Source organism: Salmo salar, chromosome 06, assembly GCF_965601325.2.
Source record: "Salmo salar chromosome 06, fSalSal1, whole genome shotgun sequence".
NCBI classification, from domain to species: Eukaryota; Metazoa; Chordata; class Actinopteri; order Salmoniformes; family Salmonidae; genus Salmo; species Salmo salar.
Genome location: NC_138296.1, coordinates 30,100,990 through 30,111,781, shown reverse-complemented (window position 1 = coordinate 30,111,781; position 10,792 = coordinate 30,100,990). Strand labels below are relative to the sequence as shown.

At 38.8% G+C, this 10,792-nt stretch overlaps 1 protein-coding gene across 2 annotated transcripts; it reads left to right on the top strand.

Annotated features, from left to right (window-relative positions):
• Window positions 1-1,523: 1,523 nt before the first annotated feature.
• LOC106594453 (uncharacterized) lies at window positions 1,524-10,425 on the top strand. 2 transcript variants are annotated; one of them, XM_045720069.2, is made up of 13 exons: window positions 1,524-2,129; window positions 2,425-2,537; window positions 3,039-3,176; window positions 3,313-3,382; window positions 3,512-3,565; window positions 3,774-3,830; window positions 3,998-4,070; window positions 4,356-4,445; window positions 5,544-5,597; window positions 5,700-5,792; window positions 5,920-6,048; window positions 6,202-6,367; window positions 6,484-10,425. In XM_045720069.2, exons 1-13 carry the CDS (start codon window positions 2,003-2,005, stop codon window positions 6,526-6,528), a joined length of 1,209 nt encoding a protein of 402 aa, XP_045576025.1. In that variant the 5' UTR covers window positions 1,524-2,002; the 3' UTR covers window positions 6,529-10,425. The 2 variants fall into 2 exon arrangements, with proteins under 2 accessions (XP_045576025.1, XP_045576024.1); XM_045720068.2 differs by having other exon boundaries at window positions 1,525-2,129; window positions 3,310-3,382.
• The last annotated feature ends 367 nt before the right edge of the window (window positions 10,426-10,792 follow it).

Genomic DNA, 10,792 nt, shown 5'->3' with positions numbered 1-10,792 from the left:
GGACAAGGACCAAGTCACCAAATGCCTTTAGTTAATAGGTAGTACTGTGAGTGGTCATTCAGTTTTCCATTATTTGCTGGTGAACTGGTAACTTGCTAACTGAATTATGGGTTTGGTTGTTTTCATGCTCAGCATTTTTTTTCACCAAAAGACAAAGGACCTAATGACATGGAGTCAAGGAGATGCAAACTTATAAAACGTGATAAGATATTATTAAGTATAAGATATCTTGTTAAAGAATATTACATGAGTGCCTCTCGAGTGGTGCAGCGGTCTAAGGCACTAAGGGTTCAATCCCGGACTGTGTCGCAGCCGGCCGCGACCGGGAGTCCCATGAGGCGGCGCACAATTGGCCCAGCGTCGTCCGGGTTAGGGGAGGGTTTGGTCGGCTGGGATGCCCTTGTCCCATGTCCTTGTCCCAATGAACGCTTGGCAGGACGTGTTTCAGAGAACGTATGGCTCTCGACCTTCGCCTCTCCTGAGTCTGTACGGGAGTTGCAGCGATGGGACAAGACTGTAACTACCAATTGGTATCCCGAAAATTGGGGAGAAAAAGGGGTAATTTAAAAATATATATATATATTACATGAAACAATGTTATAATACTGTATAATATGATAAAACATGACATGACAGGACAGGAAATATATGATATGATATAATGTATATAATATATTTTTATAAATATAAAAGTACAATTGTGACTAGCTCCATCATAATGAGTCAAATCAACTTCAAGACACATTTTGAGCTTTAGTAACTGTTGAACAGAGGACCTCCTGCTTACTATACCAACTTTATTTCTCAACTCCCAATATCGAGTGATTAGCAGTCATACAATTGGAGTATCACTTCACAGTGATGATTTTGGGGAAAAATCACAGAAAGTCTGCCTTATGTTTTCAAAGTTCAAACCTCAAGATACGACTTCTGTATTCCGACACACAGACATGGCACGATTGCTACTGGTCAGCATTTTCTTGTTTCTTATGTAGCAAATTAGTACATTGATACATGGAAGAAAGAAGTTGATGTGTAACACTTGCGTCATAACATCTGTTTACAGTTTCATACCAACAACTAGCAGCATGCTTGGTTACAGTTGATGTTTTAGGGAAGTAGACCTCTTACTCATCATGACTGATTATGATAAAGGACACTCATTTAAAGAGGGCCCTGTGAAAACAGATGTTATAATTGTGGTAACATATGTTATAATTGATTGTTAATTAGATTGTGAAAGTATGTGCAGTCCCACCTTGATGATGTCATAGGTATGTGGTCAATCATTTCTCAGAGCGCAAGTTATATATTATGTGAAATATCAAACTGCTTATTTTGTTTTCTGTCACTCTTATTTTCAGTTTGTTTTCAGCAGCTTTTCAAGTTCATGCAGGCAGCACACACACACACACACACACACACACACACACACACACACACACACACAAGTCCAGGCTCATAATCGTTCAGGTAAAATGTGTATGATTTGCGTGATGTCTGTAACTCAACATGAATGTATTCTCTGAACTGCCTAAGTGTTCTATTGTCATGAAGCTTCAGGTAACATTTGATATAGATGTCTTGTCTATACATCCCAGTCACATGGCAAGGATGTCCTCTGGTTTTAGACTTACAGTATTATATTACAGTACATAAGAGACAGGGGTTGGAGGTCGTTCTAATACCACACTGGTTGGAGTTCAAGCAGTTCATTAGGCTGTTGTTGCTTGTGGATGTGTAAAGTCAACCGTCAACATTTGAATGATATGACACAACTTCTAACCAAGTCATTTCAAACCTTTTCTATGTTTCCATTGCCAACTGAACAGAATGCATGTTCCTTGCTGTTAAACAGTGTTCATCTAGCTCCCCATCTTTATAAATTACAACTTTGAAGAATCAAAGGCCCCAAATAATACACATAATGTTTATTCTGTGCGTCATATTGTACGTACCATAGCTCCTCCTCTGCTTATATAAACAACCAGGAAATCAGGAAATGGCAATCCATTTCACTGAGCGTGGAGGTGGATGTGTCATCTCAGAACTGAAAATGTTTTTGTTTGAAGTGGGTTTTTTGGTTGCTGTTTTGCAAGTCTATCCAACCTACGCTGTCGAGAATCAAGGTAAAATACCACATTATTGTAGAATTAATTTAAAAGTTTCCCTATTTCTCCCTAAAGACGGATACTTCTGCTAAATAAACTGCTTCAGGGCTGGGCCCTCAGAGAAGTCAGACCTGTTTGAGCGCTAGTCCTCTTCTTACACAAACTTTATCTATTCTTCTTATTTATTGTATTGCGATCTCAAACCTAGTCTCTTTCTATATTCCATTTTGTTTTTGTCTAAAGGAATTTGGAAGTGATTTTAGTAATAATACACAGAAATGTGTCCTAAATTAAACTTCCTTGACATCCTTAGCATGTACTTCGGTGGAAATTGATTGTGGAAATTTGAAGACCAGGGATGGTAGATACATGTATCTATACGACATTCCAGGTGTATCTGAGATTGCGGGGCTCAACATGAACGGGGTAAGTTCAAATCTGTGTTTTAGTTAAGCTATACAGGAAGTAACAACTGCAGGAGAGCAGTGGATGCAATCCACACAGAATTACTTGAATTAAAATAATACCACTACATACAGTGCATTCAGAAAGTATTCAGACCCCTTGACTTTTTCCACATTTTGATACGTTACAGCCTCATTCTAAAATTAATTACATTGTTTTTTAGCCCTCATCAATCTACACACAATACCCCATAGTGACAAAGCAAAAAATCGTTTTTAGAAATAGAAAATGGAAATATCACATTTACATAAGTATTCAGACCCCTTGACTTTTTAATTGTGTGTAGATTGATGAGGGGGGAAAAAAACAATTTAATCCATTTTAGAATAAGGCTGTAATGTAACAAAATGTGGAAAAAGTGAAGGGGTCTGAATACTTTCCGAACGCACTGTACATTCCGTACTGATCATTTGACTTGCCTTTTTCCAACTTGAAATAGTTTTTTGTCTTTCTTTCCCACAGACTGCCATTGCTAACAGTGGAGGGGACAAGCCAATGGAATTTGATAAGAATGAGGTGGTAACAATGAACAACAGTTCAATCACCCTCTATAAATGCCAAAATCTGACAATGAACTTCATTTACAGTGATGCTACACAGGTGAGCCCAGTAATTTCACATTTTTTAGAGGTTGATTATAACAACTTACACATTTGTCTTTTTATTTCTGGGTTTAATCCCGTATTATTAGGATGCAACTGATCAAACAATATCCCTCCTCATTCCCTCTTAGCAGAAGGCTGGAACTGAGTCTAATGGTAAACAACCCCCAGTTAAGGAGAGATGTTCCCATTACATTGTCACAGGTAGACAGTTGACATTCCTCTTTTCCATCAATTTCAAGTATCTTTCAAGGACACGTAGAGAAAAGCACTAAATCATATTCATTCATTTTGAATACTGTACACCTTTTAACCTCTGTCTGGCCTTTGTAGAGATGAGGAATGAGGTTGTGACAACTGCACCTTTGAATTCAACTATCATCAAAGGTGAGTACTGAGATGGCTAATATTCATGATGAACATTGAGAGACCAATGTAAATCCCTTGAGAATTAGTTTTTATGTTTTCTTTTCTGAAAGCCTGCCTGAAAATTAAACTAAGGAAAATACTGCATAGCACATTATTCTGTGTTGTTCAGTATTTTGATTGATTATGTCATGGAAATGACTTTATTCTCTCTAATCATCCATTATAGATGGAGACAATCCTGATTCAAACCGTGGTGACACTGATTTGATCTGGAAAATCATTGGTGAGTGTTTAAGCAAATCTATCACCACAGCTTCCTCTGTATGAGAAAATAACAAGTAAATCTGACCTCAAAATGGTGCTACCAAGATCAACTACTGTTAGGTTATTTTAAAACCTTTTCATTTGTGTGAATATGTCATCATCTGATGACTACATTTTGTTTTTCAGTTGGTATTGTAGCTGTTGTGGTGGTCATTGCTGCTCTGCTCTGTGTGTTTAAACCTTGGAGAGACAAACAGTGGTGAGTATCCTATATAATTGTTTTTGTGTTTGTGAAGGGAGCTCTTTAAGTCAATTAGAATTGTTGCAGAGGGTGTATGTTAGTTATGAGACTAGTTCTCTCTGTCTTACTACTAGGGTTTAAAGTCAGACCAATGGGGTCCTAGCAGGTCACAAACAGGATGAGAACAGCCTGGAACTTGCAGGCCACTTACAAACTATAGACTTGTTGGCCATTTTGTCAAGTTACTGTTGTTTATCAAACATTATCCTTAATTTCTTATTAATGTAATAATCTAATCTTTAGCCACCAAGGCCACAGAGACGTGGAAGAGGGTCAGGGCAATCCAGAACCAAACTCCATTCCTCTGATGCAGAATGAGCGACGTGATGCCAGGTAAACCTTTCCACATCCCTTTATTGATCTGTAATCAACCACAGAATGATAGTCTCTCTTATCTTCAGCTGTTGCTATGGGTCATATTAGTTTCTGTCTCTATAGAACAGTAGCTCTCCAACCCTGTTTCTGGAGAACTACTGTCCTGTAGGTTTTCAGTCCAAACCTAATCTAGCACACCTGATTCTAATAATTAGCTCAGGGATGGGAAACTGGCAGCCTGCAGACCCCCGTTGTACTGTTGACAGCTAGAATAGTAGAATACACAAGGTGCAATTTCGAAATTTGGTTGTTCATCAGCAATTGTCCTCTTGTTATGTCAGTCACTGACAGTCGCTCAATTAGTCCATGTCAGCTAACAATTTTTTAGATTGGTAAATTAATCTAGCCAGCTATCGAAACTTGTGGTAATCATCGTCAAATTGCTAACTGGGGGGGACCCATTGACTTTGTAAGTCACTCTCTTTTAGATATCATATTGACATGCTAGCATTTCTCTCCACCCTATGGCAAAATGTGTAGAATTGCAGTAAATTAGCTGTAAAACTGCTGTTTATTGATTCCACGAATGGCAAAATGAATAGAATAGCATGAAATGACGGCTTTGGGCCGGCACCGACTGCATGTGTGGGTATGAATGTGGGTACACAGACCCACTAGCCACTACAACCCCTCATAATGAGTTCGGATTTTTGTGGCCCCCATCAAAGTTGCCCATCCCCGAAAGCTGCATCAGGTTAGTTACAACTGGGATTGGAGACAGAACCTACAGGATGGTAGCTCTCCAGGAACAGGGTTGGAGACAGAACCTACAGGAGGGTAGCTCTCCAGGAACAGGGTTGGAGAGCCCTGCTATAGAAGGTAAAGGAAGAAATACTCAATAGATCCGCATGGCATTTCTAAATACCAGTAATGTCTATTGGCAAGCAACAACTTTCAGCAAAGACCCTGCCTTTTGAGCCCTGCCCAGGCAAGACATAACATATTCAAGCCAGAAGGGCAACTGGTGTATTTTTGACTGTGGTGTAATGTACCGTAGATGATTCCAGTTGTACCTGTGGGTATCTGACTGAACCTTTGGTACATGTTTTATCACAGAGACATCAGAAAGCCTGATGACGGTGAGACTGTTGAGGCTGTGGTTGTTCCCAGGTTAGTTAAAATACCTCTATTACATCTTTATACTCTACTCTGTCCTGGATCAGTTTGCCTTGCTTATCCTTACAGTCATGGTCATCATGATCTCAATTTTAGTGACCAAGGAGGTGAGCCAGGAGAGGAGAACAGGCAGCCCATGGACAATGAAGAGACAGGCGCTGACACCCCTCTGCTGAATGGAGATGCCAGGTAAACTGTACCACATGACTAATCACCTGTCAGTCCTCTGTAATGTAGGCTATGGATATGGAGAACATTTGTATCCTTCCCAATCGAGATCCTTAAATCCTTATCAATGTAATAATCTCCCCTTTAGCGACCAAGGAGAGGAAGGCGTTCTAGGAATGGAGGATGGAAAACCGTCAGACAATGACAGAGCAGACACTGAAACCTGTCAGAAGACACATGCTGAACCCCCTCTAGTGAATGGACACCATGATGTCAGGTAAACTTGATTACATATTGATACATCCACAACTCATTGGGTATAATGTCACCAACCCCATTTTCCCAGGGTTCATTTTAGCCTCTGTCTCTTTAGGGGACAGTATTATGGTGGATCATGAATGTGAATGTTGATGTCTTATTTCTCCCACAGGGTTAACAATGAGACTAAGGAAGTGACTCCTGGTGCACAGAGTCCAGGACCTCCTCAGATGAATGGAGGACCTCCCATGTTTAACAGAGCTGCAGAGGAGACCACTGCTCTATTGGACAAACAGGCCTTGGACAAGGACCAAGTCACCAAACCTCCTGAGTTAATAGTAAGTACTGTTTATGTCCTCTGACAACTGGTGAACTGTTTGGCTTGGTATCTAAAATGATGGGACTGGTTGACTTTTAGCTCCAGCATATTAGTAAGTCTTGTGTTTTTCCCAAGGACAAAGGACATAATGACATGGAGTCAAGAAGAGGAGAACTGTAACAAGCGGTGGACGTTTGTATAACAAAAGAGAACCTAACGCCATATAATAAGATACAGTAATACTGTATATAATATACATATTATAAGATACACATTTGTGACTTGCTTCATCATAATCAGTCATGTCAACCCAAAACACATTCTGAAAAGTCTTTCAATGATTTTCTAAAATCTAAGCAGTTTATTAAGTTAATTCTCTATGAGACAGCTGTAACTTGGATAAGTTAGGAAATGTGTTCTAGTATATCAGTTGAAATTACAAAACGGCCCAAAACTTTTAGATAACTTATCTAAATTATTATTATCTACATGTTTAATTACTATTATCTGAAAATGAGTGTGCGACATGACTGATTATGATACAACACGTCACATATTAGCTATACAACATTATATATCAAATTATATGAAAGTATGATAAGATCATACACTAGTATTGTATAGTATACATACAAGCAATTATATATATAACACACACGTGAAAAGATGCTTAAAACATGAACCTCTCTAGTATTGACATATCCAAGATCATGAGGTCTCAATGTCTTGTGGACATGTCAAATAGCTAAACATTGACTAGGCGTTATTTAGAGTAGGCCTCATTATCACAGGGCCCAGTCTAAGAAGCTCTGTTTTACTGAAGCAATTATTCATTACTTCTGAAATGAGAGTTAGCATGTCAGTTAAAATAACTTGCATAATTTGTCCCATTTAACACACACCTGTAATCCTACTTTCAGTAAAGAAAGTTCATGTTCCATTTTAGACTCTAGATGATATTACACCAGACTTTATTTAAACCACTGTTTTCATAGGAAATCATGATTGGTCAGTTAAAACAGGTAACACTTCATATGGATGTTGTCTTTATAATGCAATATAGGAGCGTTAATAACACCTTCTATGCATAATGCATCAGGATGCACAACATAGGTGCTAATAACTGCTCATGGACATCTATAACTGAATGAAGCATTATCACCAGGATGTGTAATGCCTTATGAAGCAAAGTATTACTATGCCAGATGCCATATTTGAAAAGCACATTAGGATCGTTATATTATACATTATGTGCTCGATAAGTGATTGGCCATATTGTAATTTCACTGCACACCCTCTTACACCTATGTAACTCCACCCAAGTTGCAAAATGACACAGTTGTTCTTACCCTGTAAGCAGTCTATGGACAAGATAAGAAAGCAATCCATGCTTTGGTTTTGTTTACTGTACTTGGTCACAGAAATGCTCATGTTTTAGCATTTGTGGCACATATCCAAGTCAATAACCCTGATATAAGCATTTTTGCATTTCATATCCAAATCATCCTAAAGCAGGGATCCTCAACTAGATTCAGCCGCAGGCCGTTTTTTCTTTTTTTCTTTGAGTGGATGGTCAGGGTGCTGGAACCTAATTACAAATCATTTGTAGACTGCACATTAACTGCAAGAAGCCCAAACATATATAATATTTCACCAAAACATGATCATTTCAAACCCTGCTTACATTTGTTTATAATCACATATATCTATCTATTAAGCGTGGGATTTCTTTCCAAAATTACAATCACTTGGAGCTGATTTGCTGGTGTTTAAAAAAAAAAATTTCAGGGGAGATTAAAAAAATGTAAAAAAAATTGCCAACCTGGACTCAGGGGTAGTAACATAGTAAAAATACATCCGGGACTCTCCAGTTAGTATGATACTGTATTAATTAGTGGATGTCCATCCATTTCGGATGATATGTTACGAATTGCAATTTTTATATGTTACGAATTTGCAAAATGTATGATATGTTACAAATTCAAATATCTTGTGGTTAACGTTAGCTAAGTGGCTAGGTGGCTAACGCTAGCTAGGTGGCTAGCGTTAGATAGGCTAGGGCTTAGGGTTACGGTTACATTTAAGGTTAGGTTAGGTTGAAGGATTAAGGTTAGGGGAAGGGTTTGCTAACATGCAAAGTAGCTAAAAAGTAGTAAGTAATTGCAAAATTGCTAATTAGCGAAAATGCTAAAGTATCTCGTGATGATATTCAAACACGCAACCTTTGGGTTGTTAGACGTTCGCGTTATAAGTCCACCCATCCGAAACCAAAGCATGGATTGCTGTCTGTCTGAGCTTGTCCATAGACTGCTTACAGCTTAAAGAAAGCAAATAATATTTTGTAATTTGGGTGAACTATCCCTGTAACAGGAGTGCGGAACTCCTACGTGAAGTCGTTACAGTATAGCCCTCTGACACAATTTCCTAAAGAGTATTTCGTGTAGGTCATACCACTTAGCTTCATAATCCATTGAGGCACACACTGGTTGAAGTAACATTGTATCCACATAATTTCAATGAAATTACGTTAAACCAATGTGGAGTAGACATTGAATTGACGTCTGTGCCCAGTCGGAAGGCATTATGCTGCCAACTTATAATTACATTTATTAGCAGCCATTAGAGCCTATGTCGTGCATTATAATGCATATTGCGCAGATAAGGTGTTATAAATACACTTATAACACATTATGAAGAGGGTATTCATAGGAAGTGTTACCCGCAGCTCTTGCGGAAGGAACTGTACCCAAGTCCCCACCTACTAGTGACATTGTGAAAAATATCACACCTTTAGACAGGAATTGTGTAGCTATGTTAACATTTGTGTTCACCGTTTCATAAAAATGTTTAGCACATTGAGAGTATCTGTCAGGTCAAATGACTTAGGCGAATGACATACCCACCTACTTTGAGACCTTATAACCTTAGTGTCAGAAAAGGTTCATTTTCTTCCTCTTTTGATTATGTTAATTTGACTTACTTGTAATGTATTTGATGTCATGTATGTTGGTTGGTCCCATACTTTCATGAATGGTTTTCGCCTATTGCTTTTATGGTTAGTTACCTTCCACATGTATTTTGAATTATTTCCTTATTACATTTTTATGACCAATTTACACTGAGTGTACAAAACATTAAGAACATGACAGACTGACCAGGTGAATTCAGGTGAAAGCTATTATCTCTAATTGATGTCACTTGTTAAATCCACTTCAATCAGTGCAGATGAAGGGAAGGAGACAGGTTAAAGAAGTTTTTTTAAGCCTTGAGACATGGATTGTGTGTGGGTGCCATTCAGAGGGTGAATGGGCAAGACAAAAGCTATAAGTGCCTTTGAACGGGCTGTGGTAGTATGTGCCAGGCTCACTGGTTTGAGTGTGTCAAGAACTGCAACGCTGCTGGACTTATCACTGACAAACAGTTTCCCGTGTGTATCAAGAATGGTCCAACACCCAAAGGACATCCAGCCAACTTGACACAACTCTGGAAAGCATTGGAGTCAACATGGGCCAGCATCCCTGTGGAAAGCTTTCGACACCTTGTAGAGTCCATCCCTTGATGAATTGAGGCTGTCCTGAGGGCAAAAGCGGGTGTAACTCAATATTAGGAAGGTGTTCCTAATGTTTGTACACTCAGTGTATAGCACTATGCATTTTGACTGTTGGATTGATATGATCTGCTCGTACATTGCCAATACAAGTGAGTGAGTTAAGACTATTGTTTAATGAACGACTCAGGTCTGATGGATACAATTGTCCCTCATACTCTCATGTATTATTTGTAACAAACTTTTTGCATGTATTTGTATGAACAAACCTCCACATTATTGTCATATCTACTTTTTAGGAAGGCTATTCTGTAGAGTTTTGTGTATGGTCACAACTTGTTTCATTTAATACGTTAACATTTTAGTAATTTAGCAGATGTTCTCATGCAGAGTGATTTACAGGAGCAATTCAAGTATAGTGCCTTGCTCAAAGGTACCTCGACAGACCTAATCGGCTCGGGGATTCAAACCAGTGACTTTTCAGACTTTTCAGAGTTGCTTTCCTTTTAACATTAAAACATTCCTTTCCAGTTTGTGGTCGTGTTTTCTTCAAATTAGACACTGGTGGAGAGGGAAAGATCAAACTCGTTTTCAGTTTTTCAAGTTTATGCAGACACACACACACACACACACACACACACACACACACACACAATCACACACACACACACATACACGTGCCACGCTAATGCTCCGGGTTTCTACAGTAGCTGCTCATGTGATCATGTACACAGACTGTATGTCTGTCTTTGTGGGATGTCTGATGTGTTCACCAGTAACATACAGGAGCCAATGATGGTATGGCATGGTATGTATGGTACAGTATGGTATGGATGATGAGTTTCTGATGTTTTCCTATTTCCTCCCACTCTGAAATGTACCATGTGATTGTAATAA

Excerpts from the sequence above, each read along its gene's own strand:
- LOC106594453 (XM_045720068.2), top strand. The coding sequence starts at position 2,003 with ATGGCAATCCATTTCACTGAGCGTGGAGGTGGATGTGTCATCTCAGAA. Across the intron at positions 3,177-3,309 it reads TTTACAGTGATGCTACACAG|CAGAAGGCTGGAACTGAGTC; the intron begins GTGAGCCCAGTA and ends ATTCCCTCTTAG. Across the intron at positions 4,446-5,543 it reads AATGAGCGACGTGATGCCAG|AGACATCAGAAAGCCTGATG; the intron begins GTAAACCTTTCC and ends GTTTTATCACAG.